Raw genomic sequence first — 21082 nt, 5'->3', positions numbered from 1 at the left:
GGGGGAGAGTGAGTGACAGTGGGACCATCTGTTCTGATCAGTGTAGAAAATAAGGCAGAAGTAAGAAGGGGCTTGTTGTGTCCTTCAGTCAAGAGTAGGAAAATGCCAATTAAGGATGCAGGTTAATGACATGTTAGCGGTAGTGTATGGTCCAGACCAGGGCTGTGAAGTCGGAGTCGTGGAGTCTGAGTCGGTGTCCATTTTGGTGGCGTTGGAATAAAATGGACCGACTCCTACAATATATAATAAATTGGGTACAGTAGTACAATGTAGTATGTGCTGTAAATGTTTTCATAAGAATTTTGGAAAGTTATGAAATGTCCTATAAATGTCTGTTCTGTTCCTGATCTAAGGATTTAGGCTTTTAGTTGAGATGAATCTGTGCTGCACTTTATGTACACGCTCAGTAGTGAGGCAGGGCTGTGGAGTCGGACACAGGGAAATTGAGGAGTCGGAGTCAGTGGTTTGGCTTACTGACTCCACAGCCCTGGTCTAGATGATGAAGAGCTCATCTACTAGTAATGTCACATGGATTACTGAGTCACACTTGCAGTCTCGGTGGGATCAGTGGAATGGATGGTACATAGGAGTTCAGTCACTTTCTGTGCAATCCTACAGTCATCGTATGGTGGTGGATCTGCTAGAACTTCCTATGTGTTTATTGTGGACCTCATAGACTATGTTCCTATGATGAATATTTGGTGAGTTTTTGATGTTGCAGATTTTCTACAGTGTTTCTGCACCTATTAGGAAAATTAGGATTTTTTAAATAAAACCTCACTCTTTTTGATTCTTCCTGAAATTTGGCGTTGGCACATCTATTGATACAGACAGACATGTGCAGAATGCATGTGTTTTTATTACATTTCCACCGCAGAAATGCACTATAAACGTATATGATTTTCCGCATCTAATGCAATTCTATGGGGAAATTCCACATACAAAACTCAGCATACTCGTAATAGAAATTGACATGTTGTAAATTCCAAACACGCATTCAACGTCCGTTTACGCTGCGTAAAAAAAAAAAGCACAGTGGGCAGGAGATTTCTAAAAATCCCATTCACTATGTTGGAACTGTAAAACACTGCATTTTTGACACCGCAATAATACGCAGCGTCAAAAACTAAAAAAAAAAAACAACTCATCATGGGAACTTAACCTTACAGCTACATGAAGCTCACAGAATGGAAGTGGCTAGTGCTGAAGCCTGCAGCAGGTAAAAATGATATCTCCTTGGTGAAGCACTCACATCGGGTTCCAGATTGGAAGCAATGTCAGCATAAAAAGCTGCTCATCACAAGTTTCATGGGTTGGGTTTCTATTGACACATCACCTTTAACCCTAACTTTTCTGATCTGCAATAAGAATGTTGCAAAACATTTAATCATTGGATCCTGGAATCATACTTTAATGGTGTGATGGAAACATGTAGCGTTGTCAGATGCTGTGAAAAAAGGAGGAGACCTCAGAGCCATGAATCACTTCTGAAATAGAGTACAGTAATTACTGCGAGTCAGGTCTTATTGGTCAAGATCAATGCCAGTACAGTAGAGGGAGAACAGCTCGGGGAGTTGGAATGAAATGTTCAGCACACACATATTGATGTTCTCTTTAGACAGCCTTATACTTTTGCACATTTGGTGAATTCTTGAATGTGGCCCGCCACCATAATTTGTTTCTAGTACCATGTTTAGAAAAGGAAAACAGTCCCAAGCTGTAGGCCTGGTCTGACCTACCATAAGTGCGTTCTGCTTTTTAAGGCTGGCTTTATATGTCTGAATTTCACTAAAAGCTATAATTGAACCAAAAGATTGGTGTGACCCCCTTCCAGCTGCCACAATAGTAGCTGCCGGACCAGAGCCTTGTAAACCACTATCTACCTACGAGTGTCCCTAGCATCTAGGTCTTACGCGACGTCATGCATTCATTACATGCCCACTAATCAGAAAAGGCATCGGCAGGTAGGAGAAGGTTCACAGGGCTCTCCTCCAGCAACCACGGACTACAATGTGACTACTGGACCAGGGTCCTGCAGCCTATTTGCTCAACTTTACTAAACACTTTATATATCTCTGTTAAAGAGGTTGTCCACTACTTTTACATTGATGGCCTATCCTTAGGATAGATCATCAATGTCTGATCGGCCGGGGTCCTATACCCCTGGCACCCCGGCCGATCAGCTGTTATCGGTGGCAGCTGCGGCCAGTACTCACTTGCCTAGTTGCTCCATCTACTTGTAGTGGCCGCCGCAGGTTACTACACACCCACCTCCTATTGATTTGAATAGGAGGCGGATGTGCAGTACTAAGTTCCGGCTACTACAAGTAGACGGAGCAGCTCAGCCAGTAAGTACCTGCCGCCGCTGCCACCGATAACAGCTGATCGGCCGGGGTGGCAGTTGTCGGACCCCGGCCCATCGGACATTGATGACCTATCACAAGGGTAGGCCACCAATGTAAAAGTAGTGGACAACCTCTTTAAGCTGTTCAGGTCTGCGGCTGGTCTGGAATTTGCAGTCCACACATGGACCATGAAACTCAGATGTTTGAATCTAGCATAAGACTAATTTCTGTCTTTAGCCATACTTGGTGTATCAACGGTGACTAAGAAGATTCATCCTGCCATACTTTTTTTTTTTTTTTAAACATACAATTCAGTGACATGAATTATATCAACAGTAGCATAATTTTAGTCAATTTCTAAGTTGAAGCTAAATTACTCTGTTGACCCTGGCACATTTATGACTGCCTTCTTTGGCAAATCTGTCAGAATATACATCACTGTCAATAACTGTTTAAAATTACACCACTTATTAGACTAGCAGCGCCCGAACTTCCCTAAATGGATGGGTTCTGCCGACAGTCTAATATGTATTGGCGTCCTCGACTCTTTCCCAACAGATGATGTTTTGGAATATAAGGATCCGGCATGTCCTATCTCAGCCATTTTGTTCTCTAAGAGATAAGCCATCACCAGACATGTCAACATCGGCTTTCTCATAGAGAACACATTAGCGTTCAGGAAAGCAAGAGCTCCTGTGTATGGGAGAATCGGGCAAGATAGCTGCCGGCCAAGCTATCAACCGAGCCATTGTTCTGCTGACAGCTATTGAGTGTGTATGGGGGGCTTTATTCTGTTTGTGGAGGGGCTTAATTTGCGGAGTACAGTTGCAACTTCTATCTGATGTGGAATTTTGAGACTTTTAAAAATGTGACATTTAATAAAAGTGTCTAAATCCTGACCAAGCAGCAAGCCACATCCACTCTTCTCTCCATCTTTAAAAACTAATGTGCATGGCACAAATGGCTTTAATTTTTTCCTAATGGAATATTGTTTGTAAACGTGTCACACAGCAGATGAGACACTATTTTGGAAGAAAATGTGCCAAAAGGGTACACAATGATAAATGCAGCAATCTGAAAATCTAGCTAAATTCTCAAATCTGGCTCCTTTAGGCAGGCAGGACACAATCTGCTGGCAGCTATCACTGCTCTTATGAGGCTTGTCATTAAATCTTCCTGGACTCCTGAATGGTAGATCTGCCTAGTCAAGCACTAATGTGAAAATATAGCTCTGTTAGTTATTATTCACCTAAGAAATGAACTAAAATGAAGAGCAAACAAATAAGGGATCGATTTCTGAGAGCGGGTGGATATGCCAATAAGAGAGTGGCTGCAGCGGTTCCTGCCAAGGCATTACTAATCATTAGGTTGTAATCCTAGATGTACTCATTTCCAGTAGATTTCTGAATGTGGCAGCTGATCATTACTAAGTTCTTATTTTCTGGCACTGATTGCTGAGGACTGACGTAATATGTTCTTTGGCCTCAATGCATATTTTTTAATACTGTTGTCTTCTTTAGTCCCCCCCCACCTCAGATACAGGGGGCAGGTAGTGAATGCTACCACAAAACCCCAATAAATAATTTCTTCTTCTGATCATCATACAAGAATTGAAAAGATATTATTACATGTTAAAACATAGTACTGAAAAATTAATTTACGATTTTATAATTGTATACAAAAATAAAAGGACAAGTGTGAATTTATAGAAAAGAAACATATCTACCTCCCATTTATCAGGGAAGCTTCTAAGTGCTTTGATACCCACAACGATGGTGGAAAAATTCCCTATTTTCATAAACTGTACCAGCTTTCTGCATAAATGACACATATTTGTAAAGGCTGATAGTATTCTCATTTTCTTGGTGGGCTAAAGTCATTCAGTGGTAAAAGGGATATGTCACTCTCCTGACAGGTCTGTTTTACTAAATTGTATACTTCATGTTGGAGCATCTTTTTTTTTTAATTCCGCCTCTTCATTTATTCCACCTGGAAATGTATGAATACAACTCATTGAACTGGGTGTTGCAATGTGAGAAACAATATAACTACCACAGTTTTTCAAAGTGCGTATTACAGATATCAGCAGGTCATGATTATCATATTCAACGTAGAGGTTGTAAAAATGAATAATGTTTGCCATTTACATGCTAAGTGAAGAGTTATGACACTTCCTTACCTGCTATGTGTTTATAGTGTATGGTATTGGGCACCTTCACCTACCAAGCTGAGTTCTGCTGGTCCTGTATGCGCAGTCACCCTGCCCATGCATGCTCAGTCACCCTGCCCATGCATGCTCAGTCACCCTGCCCATGCATGCGCAGTCACCCTGCCCATGCATGCTCAGTCACCCTGCCCATGCATGCTCAGTCACCCTGCCCATGCATGCTCAGTCACCCTGCCCATGCATGCTCAGTCACCCTGCCCATGCATGCTCAGTCACCCTGCCCATGCATGCTCAGCCACCCTGCCCATGCATGCTCAGTCAGCCTTCCCATGCATGCTCAGTCAGCCTTCCCATGCATGCGCAGTCACCCTGCCCATGCATGCGCAGTCACCCTGCCCATGCATGCGCAGTCACCCTGCCCATGCATGCGCAGTCACCCTGCCCATGCATGCTCAGTCACCCTGCCCATGCATGCTCAGTCACCCTGCCCATGCATGCTCAGTCACCCTGCCCATGCATGCGCAGTCACCCTGCCCATGCATGCGCAGTCACCCTGCCCATGCATGCTCAGTCACCCTGCCCATGCATGCGCAGTCACCCTGCCCATGCATGCGCAGTCACCCTGCCCATGCATGCGCAGTCACCCTGCCCATGCATGCGCAGTCACCCTGCCCATGCATGCGCAGTCACCCTGCCCATGTATGCGCAGTCACTCTGCCCATAGCTAGGTCTGTCATAGAATGGAGTAAAATGGGTTAAATTTGCTCTATCGGTGAATGATGATGGCAAATAAGTAAAAAATCCAGGAATTTGGTTTATTAATCAACACGTTTCAACCACAGTGAATGCGTGGACTAATATACCGCATTCCTGGATTTCTGATTCCTTTTCCATCAACATTTTCTGGCAGCGCAGATTTAACCCATCTCACTCTATTCTCTGATGTTCTTCAAGCCATGGATCTGCAGCAGCCTTGAGCCTTTTCAGTGGTTGTGATCACACAACCCTACCAGATGAGCACCATTGCCCAGAATCTCCCCATTTTACCCACATAAAACCCTATTGCGCTTATTGTCTTTCCAGCTTTCTAACCCATAACTATCTATGTCTATGCAGAGCAGCCTATAGAAATAGCTTTCTGCTTGTCAGTCTTTGCAGCAATATGGCAGCATACCTGAGCACTTCTTCAGTAGGGGATGTAAGGAAGGACTGTGTTGTCAGCTGCCTGAGGGGAAAGACACTGATTCTGGCCATTCTCCCCTTTCAGCACAGACTAGCAGCACCATGAAAGGAGGCATAAAGAGCAAACAAATGAAGAAAATGTATTTTTATGCTAAATGCAGCAGAATTTAATTTAAAACAGCTATTTTATCACCATTCTGGATACTTGTTACTTATTTATTCTAATCATTTATGTAACGCCATCATATTCCACAGTGCTTTATAGACATTGAAAGGATTAGTCTTCATGACTGTCAACAATATGCTAGCAAATATGCCGAATTTTTGAAGTATTTGTCCTTCACTTATTTTTTGTCCAACAGTTTTTAATTTCTGCGTGTGATGTACTTGGCAATGTATCTGTGCAATTTTAAAGTGCATGTGCAATATTTCTATTGACAAATTTGCTTGTCAGGTTTTATGAACCAAGATACAAGAGGCGTATTAAATGGGCTATCAATATTGATGACTTGTCCTTAAAATAGGTAATCAATTTCAGATTGCTCATCAGTATCACACGGGTCCTCCACTGATCAACTGTTATAATCTCTGTACCAAAAACCATGTAAAATTCTGATACCTTAAAGCATTCATGAATTTGTGTAATTTAAAGAAGCACTCCCATCAAAATATTTATCCTCTTAATATATTGCAATCATCATATTATATAGCACTGTGTACTTACAATTGCTCATTTTTCCCTTCCACCCAGCTAATTCTTTTCTTTTCCATTGGGTTTATGAGGAAAAACTGACTAGCTGATTCCTTCTAAGCTCTATGTAGAAACAGGAGGTCAATTTTCCCTGTATGAGTCACTGCAAAAGTCAATGGCAGAGGGGAGGAGGGAGCAGCTGGGTCAGGAGTTGAAGAGGGGAATTATTTCTGCAGGTACAAGAGACTTCCTGTTTCTACATAGAGCAGAGAAAAGAGAAGAATTAGCTGGGTAGAAAGGCAAAATGAACAATTGTAAGTACACAGTGCTTTATGATATGAAGCTTGCGATAAGAGGATAAAAACTTTGATAGGAGTGCTTCTTTAAACACATTCAATAAATTATTACTTTTATAACTTTCCCCACTATGGAAAGTTTCAGTCAAAAAACTGTAGTGCTGAGTTGTTACTGTGTTATATATGGCACAGTGTACCAGTGGGGATGGTTTGGCTCCCTGCTCAGCAGCGCTGATCATTAGTACTAGAACGGCTGCCATACCTTCAGGAAATGAAAAGCAACCGTACCATCTCATTGCATTAGCAGTATTCTCTTACAGTGGAAAACTTAGTGGCAAATACGAAAATGTAGAAAGACGTAGCCGAAAATATTAATGCAAACTGAGGTTTAGGTTTATGACCAGAAATTCAGCTTCTGGGTTGCAATAGATGACCCTATATACATTGTAAACTGTGTAGAAAGTGACATGGAAACTCAGTTGGCAGTTACATAAGGAAAGATCAAGGCATCGGTTCCCATGATTGGTGGGACCCTCAGCAATCAGACACCAATTGATATGTGATACATTGTGATTACATAAAAAAAACATTTATTGAAATTTATATTTTTAACCATTTAGATTTGCCCTTAAAGGTTTATTCCTATGTATAGGGGGTAACTTGCTATTTGGAACCCAAGTGATCTGGAGATCATGGATGGGGCTCTGCCGCCCTGTCTTGAATGGAGCAGAGATGTGCATACTCGGCATCCACTATTCATTGTATATGGGACTGCCGAGTATGACGCTCAGCTATTTCTGGCAGTCCCGTAGACAATGAATGGAGCGGAGGCTGAGGATGTGTACCTCTACCTCACTCAGGATTTCCAGGGTTTCCAGCAGTCAGAACCCAGTAATCAGCCAGTTATGCCCTATCCTTTGGATATGGACTATTTCTTTCTATTTTTGGAAGCAACTTTTTAAAAACAAATTTATGCTCTTTAAGGCCAGGCTAATATAGTTTTTGATACATTTTTTAGTCCAAGCCAGGATTCTTGATGACAGAAATCCAATTTAGTATCCAATCCTTTTGTTGTTGTTAAAAAAAGACATATAAAAGCACTGTGTGAGTCTGTTTTAGATTAAAGGGGTATTCCCACTTTAGGCATTTAGGGCTTATCCACAGAAAAAGCCATACATGTCTGACAGATGTCGGACCACTTTATACATTTTGTTTATTACTTGATGCTCATTATTGTTGAATCATCTCGTGTAATTGCAACAATTTTACAAAATAGGCAACCGCTCACCTGGACAGGGGACCAATCGCACTGTGTTAATGGGCTTCAGTACTTACAGCCCATGACGTCAAGGGGTTATAAGTGCTTTTGTGTTGGGATTCAGTACTTAGCTTGCATTTATAGTGCTGTGACTGTGGCACAGTAGCTGGTTGTTATTTTTACCTTGGCAAGCCTGAGGAGTAAAAAATAACTACTGGAAACCCCCTTGAAGAAGTTAAGAATTTATACTTGCTGCTGAAGTTTAGCACAAATGTTATGTAGGACTATGATTAAAGCTGGTGGGTGCTAGTGTACAGATTCATCCATTATTCTTCTAACTTTTCCTATTTGGTTCTCCACTCTGTCCCACTAACCAGACTGTGGGATAGGGAATGCAGTCATGTGCTATATATAATATATGAGGTGCTTCCCTTGTCATGTGTGGCAGTGGATCTGCCCCCTGGCAGTGCACCTGTGATGCTTGGCATGGAGTTCCCCTCTGTGTTTAGGAGGATGGATGTGAGTGTATGGGAGGTATTTTCCATAGCTGCACTTCCCAGTATTTCCTTGGGTGAGGCTGACTAATTGTATATGGAAACAAATCTGCAATGTGCTATTGTATTTCCCACTCAGTAGTTATTCTTGGTGAAAGATACAGTATATTTCTATGGCCACTGTTCACTTTTCCGTGTTTGCACGTTTTCAATAATCAAAGGACAATTAAATGTCTCCCTCTAAGTATTCCACTATTTTTAGGTATTTTTGGAAAGATTTTATGATTGACTTTTGGTTGGAAATCTTCTTAGGAGCTGTTATAGTGGCCATATTGGTTGTCACCCAGTTTTCTAAAGCCACAATTAATAAAGGAGTTGTCCAAGAGTTTAAAAACTGTTCCTCATTCCTCATTCAGACGTCCATTTTTTTTTTTTACATACAAGAAAAAGGATAGTTTTTCATCAGTGTGGTGGATCCTCTTTTTATTCATTATTATTATTTATTTTTAGGGCACCATTGATTCCATGGAGGTGTACATGAGAACGGATTACATACAAAATAGAAATAGAAATTACAATGAGCAAACTAACAGTCAGACTGGTACAGAAAGGAGAGGGTCCTGGCCTTGAGGGTTTACAGTCCTGCTATTGGGGGTTATCTCTTAATCTCCTGTACAGTCCCCAGTACCCCTTCTTTACATAGGACTTACTGGAAAGTCCTATGTAGGGTAATGGAGCGGGTTCAGGAGCTGAGCCTGCTCCATCCGGCTGTGTTAAAGTTTAAATGACTCCCTTTTCCCAAATAAAATATAAAGAAATTTAAAATAAGGAACAAACATATTTGGCATCATCATCCGTAAAACTCCAGTCTATGAAAATATAAAAATATTTAGTCCTATATTAAATGCTAAAATGGAAAAAAGAACTGCGTCTAAAATTGCTGTTTTTTTGGTTGTAATTCCCCCCCCCCCGTAAAAATGCAATAAAGAGTAATCAAAAGTCTAATGCACCCTAAAATGTTGGTAATAAAAACTGCAGCTCAGGTCAGAAAAAAACAGGCCCTCACACCGCTCCATCGAGAATAAAGAATGCAGGGGTCTCATAAAATGGCGACAGAGACCAGATTTGTTTTCTACAAAGTTCAGAATTTTTTTTAACTGATATGGGAAAAAAAGTATTAATTATTTGATATCGCCCTAATTGTTCTGAGATTGGAGATCATACTGCCAGGTCATTTTTATTGAATGCTGTAAAAACAAAATCTGAAATGCAACGGCAGAATTTTTTTTTCACCATTTAACCTCATTTGGAATCTTTTTCTCATTTTTTATTGTGTGGTAAAATTACTGGGGTCATTCTAAATTACAATTCGTCCCACAGAGAACAAGCCCTCAGCCCTCATTGTATGTCAACTAAAAAATGTTAAGACTTGGAAGGGGAGGAAAAGTGAAAGAGCCAAAATGAAAAATGGCCTGTTTATGAAAGGGTTAACTAGGAAAAGCCTGAACCTGCAGGTAGAAGATAAGAGGTTAGAGACACATGGAGATAGGACATAAAGAGCTGCGGTATATGGTGGTGCACTACAGCTTCCACATGCTCATGTATGCATTGCTGTGGTAGTGTGGAGTATATAGTATGTGATGGCCGTGGACAGAGTATATAGCATGTGGTGGCCGTGGACAGAGTATATAGCATGTGGTGGCCGTGGACAGAGTATATAGCATGTGGTGGCCATAGGCAGAGTATATAGCATGTGGTGGCCATGGACAGAGTATATAGCATGCAGTGGCCATAGGCAAAGTATATAGCGTGTGGTGGCCGTGGACAGAGTATATAGCATGTGGTGGCCGTGGACAGAGTATATAGCATGCGGTGGCCATAGGCAAAGTATATAGCATGCAGTAGCTGTGGACAGAGTATATAGCATGCGGTGGCTGTGGACAGAGTATATAGCGTGCGGTGGCCATAGGCAAAGTATATAGCATGCAGTGGCTGTGGACAGAGTATATAGCATGAGGTGGCTGTGGACAGAGTATATAGCATGCGGTGGCTGTGGACAGAGTATATAGCATGTGGTGGCCTTGGACAGAGTATATAGCATGTGGTGGCCATAGGCAAAGAATATAGCATGCAGTGGCTGTAGACAGAGTATATAGCATGCGGTGGCCGTGGACAGAGTATATGGTGTGGCCGTGGACAGAGTATATAGCGTGTGGTGGCCGTGGACAGAGTATATAGCGTGTGGTGGCCTTGGACAGAGTATATAGTGTGCGGTGGCCGTGGACAGAGTATATAGCGTGCGGTGGCCGTGGACAGAGTATATAGCGTGCGGTGGCTGTGGACGGAGTATATGGCATGGGGTGGTCGTGGACAGAGTATATGGTGTGGCTGTGGACAGAGTATATGGCATGGGGTGGCCGTGGACAGAGTATATGGTGTGGCGGCCGTGGACAGAGTATATAGCATGCAGTGGCCGTAGGCAAAGTATATAGCATGCGGTGGCTATGGACAGAGTATATAGTGTGCGGTGGCCGTGGACAGAGTATATAGCGTGCGGTGGCCGTGGACAGAGTATATGGCATGGGGTGGCCGTGGACAGAGTATATAGCGTGCGGTGGCCTTGGACAGAGTATATAGCGTGTGGTGGCCGTGGACAGAGTATATAGCGTGTGGTGGCCGTGGACAGAGTATATGGCATGGGGTGGCCGTGGACAGAGTATATAGCGTGCGGTGGCCTTGGACAGAGTATATAGCGTGCGGTGGCCTTGGACAGAGTATATAGCGTGCGGTGGCCGTGGACAGAGTATATAGCGTGTGGTGGCCATGGACAGAGTATATAGCGTGTGGTGGCCTTGGACAGAGTATATGGCATGGTGTGGCCGTGGACAGAGTATATAGTGTGCGGTGGCCTTGGACAGAGTATATAGCGTGCGGTGGCCGTGGACAGAGAATGTAGCGTGCGCGGTGGCTGTGGGCAGAGTATATAGCGTGCCATGGACAGAGTATATAGCGTGTGGTGGCCGTGGACAGAGTATATGGCATGGGGTGGCCGTGGACAGAGTATATAGCGTGCGGTGGCCTTGGACAGAGTATATAGCGTGCGGTGGCCGTGGACAGAGTATATAGTGTGTGGTGGCCGTGGACAGAGTATATGGTGTGGCCGTGGACAGAGTATATAGCGTGCGGTGGCCGTGGACAGAGTATATAGCGTGCGGTGGCCGTGGACAGAGTATATAGCGTGCGGTGGCTGTGGACAGAGTATATGGCATGGGGTGGTCGTGGACAGAGTATATGGTGTGGCTGTGGACAGAGTATATGGCATGGGGTGGCCGTGGACAGAGTATATGGTGTGGCCGTGGACAGAGTATATAGCATGCGGTGGCCGTGGACAGAGTATATAGCGTGTGGTGGCCGTGGACAGAGTATATAGCGTGTGGTGGCCGTGGACAGAGTATATAGTGTGCGGTGGCCGTGGACAGAGTATATAGCGTGTGGTGGCCGTGGACAGAGTATATGGTGTGGCCGTGGACAGAGTATATGGCATGGGGTGGCTGTGGACAGAGTATATGGTGTGGCCGTGGACAGAGTATATAGCGTGTGGTGGCCGTGGACAGAGTATATAGTGTACGGTGGCCGTGGACAGAGTATATAGCATGCTGTGGCCGTGGACAGAGTATATAGCATGCTGTGGCCGTGGACAGAGTATATAGCGTGTGGTGGCCGTGGACAGAGTATATGGTGTGGCCGTGGACAGAGTATATAGCGTGCGGTGGCCGTGGACAGAGTATATAGCATGCTGTGGCCGTGGACAAAGTATATAGCGTTTGGTGGCCGTGGACAGAGTATATGGTGTGGCCGTGGACAGAGTATATAGCATGCGGTGGCCATGGACAGAGTATATGGCATGGTGTGGCCGTGGACAGCTCACTGGCTGCTTTCTGCTTCCTTCGCATCATTACACGAGTGTTTTCCTCCCCGATACACGCGCAATGATGTCGCTGTGTCGAGAGGTGACAGGAGCTGAGAAGATGCTTCTCCCAGTAGCACAGAAGTGAGGGGCTGCGTTCATCTCGCTTCATTTTATAGCTGTGGGCGGTACTATCAACCTCGCAGAAAGAGGGGGGTTTCTGAAGAGAACTGTGTAATGCCTGGACACCGCCCAGTCCATGCGCAGCCCATTCTGTCAGTGAGACCCCGGAGAAGTCCTGTGACAGCTGGGACCCTGGTCAGTGTGGGCAGGCGGGGGCTAGGCACAGACTGGGCGTTCCCAGTAGCGGCCCCCCCATTCCTGCTTCCTCCGCCCCTCACCTCTCAGATTGTCTGTGCTGCTGGTGGCCGGGTGTACAGCGCTCACGGAGCCGGTGCGCAAAGTTCAGCTATGGCTTATTATATGGCGAGTGCCTCGTCGTCCCCGCGGCCCCGCACGGAAGAACAGGAATACCTGCAGGCCTATGAGGACGTGCTGGAGAGATATAAAGGTACTGGGCGCGGGGAGAAGGGCACTCACCGAAAATAGCCGCAGCCAGTGTCACTTACTGCAGATAAGGCAGCACAGCCGGGTGACAGCCTCCCTGCAGGGCACAGCCGGGTGACAGCCTCCCTGCAGGGCACAGCCGAGTGACAGCCTCCCTGATGTACCTGCGTATATTCCTGCCAGCTCCTGCCCTGGAAGGATGGCACAGACACTGGCATCAGCTGGTGGTACGTCCAGGAAGGTGGCAGTGCCCATGTGTCTGTAGGATAATGCCATTATAGGTTTAGGAGAGGCAACATCCCGCTAATCTGCTGGCGGCTCAGTAAGACCCTGCCCTTTATTGTTGCCAGTGTGGATCTGGAGATTACCCGAGCTTCTCATCTTCTCGCTCGGGATCAGCTTTCTACAATGAGATTTCAGCTGTTGGCCGCCTGGTCGTGCACTTCTATCTTGTCACCATATGGCGGGCACAGTGGTGGGCACGCTTCTAGTTCATTATAATGGCTTGTGTTATCATTAGTAACTGGGCAGTTGCCCTAGTACCCCATACCACACCCTACACGCGATTGTTCAGTCCGGAGTACAAGGGGCCGAGTGTGATGGAGATATTGGGGCATCTGTGCCAGTGTGGAGTGCCCAGATAATACCTACTGAGCTGTGCATGTAGGTACAGTTTCATTTTAACCCTTTTTTTTGTATTTATCATAGCAATTATGTAAGAATTTAAAAACATCCTTTAATTATAATGCTCATTAAAAATCAGTGAAAACCTAGACAGACATAAAGAAGGGTGATGAATCTTTGTAAGTCCATTCACCCCTAGTTTTAAGGTTAACAGTATACAATACCATCAGACTAATCACTACAATAAGTGGACTCCTATCAGGTACCTGATTTGGTCTTAGGACCACCGTTCATGGTGTAGGGTCATTATCATATAATTTAATCAGAAGTAGTAATATTCTGCAGTTTTACCGATGCTTGTTACTGATTGGAGTAATTGTAATAGAAATGTGCTACATTGTTGCACACTAACACCTTTCTCTAGGCATAGAGAGAAGTGTATGGATGCAGGTGTGGACATAGATGGGTGGATAACTACAGTCATGTCATTTTCGGTTGATAGTTTTAACAATGGCAAAATGATTATATTATATTTTCAACAGTTTAAACTCTTAAGATTAGACACCAGATTAGTGTCGCCTCACGCTGGATGAGATATTTGGTGCATTTTGTGTACAGTACCTATTGGTCAGATTACTTTTCGGCAAAAACTTGGATTAAAATGTAAGTGCAAAAATTCACCCCCCAAAACTGTTTATATAGTCATGTTACTCTCTGAAAAATATTGTCATCCACACACTAGCTGATGTAATCTGTTTCCCCTTAACTGAAAAATCGTTGTTTTAATTTATATGTAGATGTGGTTTAAGTGCTCTGGCAGTGTAAAAGCACTTCCCAAGCCTGTGCATCCCTGGCTGTACTCCCTGCCCAGCCCCACCGTCCTCCACTTGGCACATTGGATTGACTGTCAAATCACGTGGAGGATGGTGGGGATGGGCAGGCCATATAGTCAAGGAAGTAGAGGCTTGGGAGGTGCTTTGACACTCCCAGAGCACTTAGGCCACATTTGCATATGATTAAAAACAGCCATTTTTCCAGTCAGACAGCATATGACCATGTAAACAGTTTGGGGGTTGATAGTTTTGACAGATTCCCTTTAAACCACACCCCAGATACACCCTCTTAACTTGGCCAAGATCAAAAATTTTCTAGAAGACATAATAAATGTGAACAAGACGTACCAGATTTTTTCTCACATGGCAGCTCGTTCTGGTGCATTCAGCCTAAGAAATGGCCCTAATACATTTTTCTTGGTTACTTTACAATAATAGGTCAGTAGTTCCATTTCCTTTTTGCGGCTGAGTGCATTTTCCTGGGAAGAGCACTCTAATTGTAGCAAGATATGTGAATGATTTATGCTGTGATAAAACATTCAGGACGTTTATCTCATCTGTTGTATCTGCTGGAAGAGCGGCCACGTTCAGTCCTGGGCAGCCAGTAATCCATTTATATGCAGCTTTAGTCCAACATGGGACATATGGAAAGAATGAGATGGGACGTGGGATCACAATAGAATACGGGTAACACAAGTACTTTGATGTGCTCCAGAATTCTGCTTTCTGTCCTGTCACAGCCCATAGCCAATGCACGGCATATTACCAGGGCAGGTCTCAGTTCATACAACCTGTGCAGGGACTTCACCCAGCGTCGAACTGGATTGGCAAAGGTCCACCAGTAACATTGGCTCTTGGGGCCCACTGTTCAGCTACATGCAAAAATAACATGACCCTAGTACACAAATTTATTTTTGCTTCTATATAATATTAATTTGCCAGCTTGTTTAATGAATGATTAGATACTTGTTTCTCCAAATTGTGAATCAAGTATAATAGCACTACTTATTAGCAGTCCTTCACAGGGGCCTATTGGAGGATTCTCCTGTTGCCCCGTGGGCCAGTCCGAGCCTGACCGCACCTGTGACTACTGAATTGAACGCCACGAGCAGTGATAGGCTTCCTACCTGGGGCTTCCACATTCAGTCCGTCACCTATGGAAATACACAGCACAGGAAGCCGCAACGTTCCCTAGTTTACTAATTCAGCAGTGTTATTTGGGGACTAGATGGTACGCCTTAAAGCGAAACTGTCCCCAAAATAAAATAGTAGTATGCATTCTGATTCCTGTATTCAGAAAAGGTATTTTTCCCTCATACTGTTGTTTTTTATAAATGTACTTTTATTTTTCAGCTCTGCGGCAGGAGTAGGACAGTCGCTCTTCCCTGTGCGTGATTGACAACCCCTTACAATCCCGGTCATGATAGGACTGTTAGTAATCTCATACGTGCCGTTTGTGCCCGCGGTCTTACCATAATGGGGGTTTAATGGAGGCTGTCAATCATGCCTAGGGAGGTGCGATTAGAGGACCCAAGGCAGGAATAGTCTAGGCTTCTCCTGTCTCGTTAGCTTATACAGAGCTACAAAATAACAATAGTATATCACGATGGTAGCAAATGAGGAAAGTCAGGGACGCGTGGTGGCTCAGTGGTTAGCACTGGTGCTTTGCAGCACTGGGGTCCTGGATTCAAATCCCACCAAGGACAACATCTGCAAGGAGCTTGTATGTTTGTGTGGGTTTCCTCCCACACTCCAAAGACATACTGATAAGGAATGTAGATTGTGAGCCCCAATGGGGACAGCCATGATAATCTCTGTAAAGCGCTGTGGAATTAATGGTGCTATATAAGCAAAGCATAATAAAAGGAAAGGTGGATAATAATGGAGGGAGTATCCCTAGAGAACACTGCTTAGGTCATCAACCACACAGTATAGCCACTGTCAATTGGTCCTTTTACTGAACAGATGACCCTGCTGTAGTGGATATAACTGGGTTGAATTTCCCAATAAAAAATACAAAAATGTCTTTTTTCTTGACAGGAAATCTTTTGTTTCTGGTGTGAGAGGAGTATTTCAGCCAGTAATGAGTCTGGATCAGAGAAGGGCACTGTACAATGGATTCTTTACTATGCTGTATTAGAAGCCTGGATGGAAGCATTGGGTTACCGATTCTGCTCCATTCCTATATATGTCCAAAATATGCAGCCATTTTACCGCCACCTTATATTTAATATCCTATATGAACGATACTAACAACCCATCATGCATCTCTCATTACTGTAAAGTGCTGCCAATGAAGGTAATAAAGCTGTCCCCGCTTACCCACCTCGTAATGGATGGCTGCGTGCATGGAAAGCCCGGGTAACTGGACCCCTTGTTGGTCTCTTGACATATATTAAGACTGCTGGCTTACAAGGTACCGTCGTCTACGTGCACACAAGAATTTATAGCAATATTGCACCTGGAAGGATAAATTGGATGTCTGGGAAACACATTAATTTATAGAGGGTTTCTCAGCCTTTCTGGCTTTATTTAAAGAAGTCCCTATAGTATGACCTCACTGGTGTGTATGAGGATGCTGACACTACACGACGGTGATCTCACCAGCCAGCAATCTTACTGCTCATCAGATACAACATTGTATAGTCCCACACACAGACATTAATGGGGCCGGCATGTAGACGTCCGAGTGTCAGATGCTCTGATATTCCAGGCTACCAGGTGTGTAGGATTCTTACATATCTTTGATTTATGGTCTTCTTCCCCAAAACACATGCATTCATTTGTAACCAGTGTATTTTGTATTAGTTCACTGTATCCTTTGCAAATATCCTACTATTTTGTGCCTACATCTCCTATATAGACGTATGTGTCTCTATGGTAACAGAGTGCCAACAAACCATGTGCTGCTACATGCGATTATCCTGTACATTCAGTATTGTGTAACATATAGGGGACGGGGGAATATGACGCAGAATTAGATGACATATCATAAGGGGTAAAGTCAGCACAGCAAGAGATGTAGGCTTGATGCTTTTGCAAAGATAAATATATTTATTAGAATCCAGCATTAATGAAAACAGATGAATTCCAACGTTTCGGCCAGTGTGGTGGTCTTTTTCATGGTCCTCTGTTAAGAAAGGATCCGGGTATTTGATGATGTGTGACGTTATGCCAGAAGCATGTGCAGTATTAGGTGACACAGAAGCTGCGACCATATGGACACATAGATCTGCAGAGGAACGGCAAAAGAAAGTTGGTTGTGACCTTAGCCTTCATGACTATCCTCAGACAACAGCAAAGTGCTACTAAAACTGCTTAGATGGTCCTCATTTTTCCTACTAGACTGCCTGTTCGACTTTTATAATCATCAATTAATTTGTGTGTGTGTGTGTGTGTGTGTATATATATAATATATATATATTATATATATATAATGTGTGTGCTGAAAAATGCTCAGGGTATGTGCACACAATCCTTTTTGGCAGCGCTTTGATGGCAGCATACTTGTGCTGCGTCCAAAGTGCTGCACGCTGGTGAATCTGCATGAGTTCATTGAACCATGCGGATTCACCGCATCCTATACATTGCACTGATAGAATTTCTCTTGCAGAGACTAGCATCTCCACAACGGAAATTGACATGCTGCGGTCTGTGAAGACGCAACGCATGTCCGTGTCCACGGTTGAGCCGCAGGAGCACGGAGACACATGGTGGAGTCAGACGCTCCTTATTCATGAAGAGGTACACGCTGCTTCATGAATCTGTAACCTCTGATGAGTGGTGTGTGCCTCCATGCGCCCGTCAATGGAAATGTTACTGGGACTGAATTAGATGAGCTGTGACATATTGCCCCTGTCCCATCCCAGCCCTGCCCATTTTGTTAGAGCTGGGAAAAACTGGTGTAAAAATGCCAAAACTTGTAGATGATGCCATTATGAACAAGGTAAAAAATTTTAGGCAAATTTGATACAAATATTACATCTTCCTTGGAGGGCTGTTCTGGGTCTGGCAGAAGAATGCTGTGTCTTCTGCTAGGGATTTGGAGAACTCAATGTATGGTAATCATATGGTGTGGGAGCCCTGGTCCAAGAGTACTTTTGATTCGCCACCATCTCTTATTAGTAACTAATCCCATTATATTTTAACGATTACCTTTTTGAGCATTAAAAAGCTGCGTTGCCACTAATTGTATGTAGAATACATTGCAGCCTTCAGCTGTTGTGATGTGTAAACTAGTGGTGTCAGCTGTAGGAATCCTGTCCTGGGCCAGTCTTGGAATGACATGACACAGCATCGTGAGGAATGTGTGTCCGTTTGTTCAGTGGTGAATAATTCCACTTGGATATGGGCTACTAAGCTTGGTTGTATGGGATCTTGGGGACTGCAGCGAGCTGTTTATGGCATGTTTGTCTTCAGCTGTTTTCTCATATACTTACTCAATGAACAGTTGTCTAGGCTGGTGAGAAGGGTTGCTGGATGACTCGCAGTATACAGTTCTGTCTGTCAGGCACGTGGGCTGGCGATGCCATACTGTAGATTAAGGTGGAGAGCATACAATGACACATGGGACAACCTGACACTTGGAAGTGATAAAAGCTGAAACATTGGAAAGAAAGTTCTGAGCTATTGAAATTCTGCCACTTTACTCTGCTTTTTGCCTTTCTTCCAATGTGTTTTTATTGCTTTTTAATGGCAAGAATATTGTAGTCACCCTCACCAGTCTGACTGTCACTAAAAAAACTGAAAGCATAATGCAAAAAATACATTATAATTAGAATTCATTTTCCAAGGGATCCATCAAAACTGTCATAACTCTGTTAATAAAGGAAGAAAGGCTGCCAATTTAAAGGGACCCTGACAGCTGATACACGCTGTCCAATCCAAGGCTGCGGCATTTCAGAGTCATACATACCTGGCTGAGATCATACAGCCAGTGTCTGATACAGGGTACCCATAGATCCCTGAGATCATACAGCCAGTGTCTGATACAGGGTGCCCATAGATCCCTGAGATCATACAGCCAGTGTCTGATACATGGTGCCCATAGATCCCTGAGATCATACAGCCAGTGTCTGATACATGATACATGGTGCCCATAGATCCCTGAGATCATACAGCCAGTCTCTGATACATGGTGCCCATAGATCCCTGAGATCATACAGCCAGTGTCTGATACAGGGTGCCCATAGATCCCTGAGATCATACAGCCAGTGTCTGATACATGGTGCCCATAGATCCCTGAGATCATACAGCCAGTGTCTGATACATGGTGCCCATAGATCCCTGAGATCATACAGCCAGTCTCTGATACATGGTGCCCATAGATCCCTGAGATCATACAGCCAGTGTCTGATACATGGTGCCCATAGATCCCTGAGATCATACAGCCAGTGTCTGATACAGGGTGCCCATCATAGATTCCTGAGATCATACAGCCAGTATCTGATACAGGGTGCCCATAGATCCCTGAGATCATACAGCCAGTGTGTGATACAGGGTGCCCATAGATCCCTGAGATCATACAGCCAGTGTCTGATACATGGTGCCCATAGATCCCTGTGATCATACAGCCAGTGTCTGATACAGGGTGCCTATAGATCCCTGAGATCATACAGCCAGTGTCTGATACAGGGTGCCCATAGATGCCTGAGATCATACAGCCAGTGTCTGATACATGGTGCCCATAGATGCCTGAGATCATACAGCCAGTGTCTGATGCAGGGTGCCCATAGATGCCTGAGATCATACAGCCAGTGTCTGATACAGGGTGCCCATAGATGCCTGAGATCATACAGCCAGTGTCTGATACAGGGTGCCTATAGATCCCTGAGATCATACAGCCAGTGTCTGATACAGGGTGCCCATAGATGCCTGAGATCATACAGCCAGTGTCTGATACAGGGTGCCCATAGATGCCTGAGATCATACAGCCAGTGTCTGATACAGGGTGCCCATAGATGCCTGAGATCATACAGCCAGTGTCTGATACATGGTGCCCATAGATCCCTGAGATCATACAGCCAGTGTCTGATACAGGGTGCCCATAGATCCCTGAGATCATACAGCCAGTGTCTGATACAGGGTGCCCATAGATCCCTGAGATCATACAGCCAGTGTCTGATACAGGGTGCCCATAGATCCCTGAGATCATACAGCCAGTGTCTGATACAGGGTGCCCATAGATCTCTGAGATCATACAGCCAGTGTCTGATACAGGGTGCCCATAGATCAGGCAGCATGTATTAGCTGTCAGGCTCCCTTTAAATGCTACCTAAAGCAGAGTGATCATCATGGATGAGGATGGACTGCACCGATGCTCTCACTGACAGGGGTGCTTAGTAAAAATATTTACCTGCGTAATATAAGTGCTCTAGTGTAGAGATTTCTTTAATAATCATTTATTCAGATTGATTTAGGTGTATGTGTAAAGGCTCATTTACACATAACATTTTTCTGTGTATGAGAAAAACTGACTGATTATTCTGATCAGACTTTGATCAAAGTGTTTTCTGATAGTCATCCATTTTTCTCATACGTGGAGAAATAATTAAAAAAAGTTTCTCTGTCTCCATTCTGACAGTCTGTGAAAATCGGACTGCACTCTGATGTCATCTGAATGCAGTCCAATTTTTTCACGGACCCATTGACTTGTATTCCTGATTTTAATCCGACCCCGTAGAAAACCACAGATAGTACTCATCCGAGAAAATCGGAC

The 21082-nt window shown here is 44.1% G+C and overlaps 1 protein-coding gene across 25 annotated transcripts in view; it reads left to right on the top strand.

The window, feature by feature from the left end:
* DST (dystonin) overlaps positions 1–21082 on the top strand; it is a 744334-nt gene that overhangs the window by 212403 nt on the left and 510849 nt on the right. The window contains exon 1 of one of the 25 annotated variants that reach the window (XM_073675446.1): positions 12601–12911. The exons of the other annotated variants lie outside the window; for them this stretch is intronic. Within the exon in view, the coding sequence (XP_073531547.1) occupies positions 12812–12911 (100 nt within the window). The 5' untranslated portion in view covers positions 12601–12811. Of the gene's footprint in view, positions 1–12600; positions 12912–21082 lie in introns of those variants that run through there. 25 annotated transcript variants of the gene reach the window in all.

Source organism: Phyllobates terribilis, unplaced genomic scaffold (assembly GCF_046119375.1).
Source record: "Phyllobates terribilis strain yellow unplaced genomic scaffold, ASM4611937v1 Scaffold_3__8_contigs__length_932513732, whole genome shotgun sequence".
Taxonomy (NCBI): domain Eukaryota; kingdom Metazoa; phylum Chordata; class Amphibia; order Anura; family Dendrobatidae; genus Phyllobates; species Phyllobates terribilis.
This window is presented reverse-complemented; position numbering and strand designations above follow the sequence as displayed.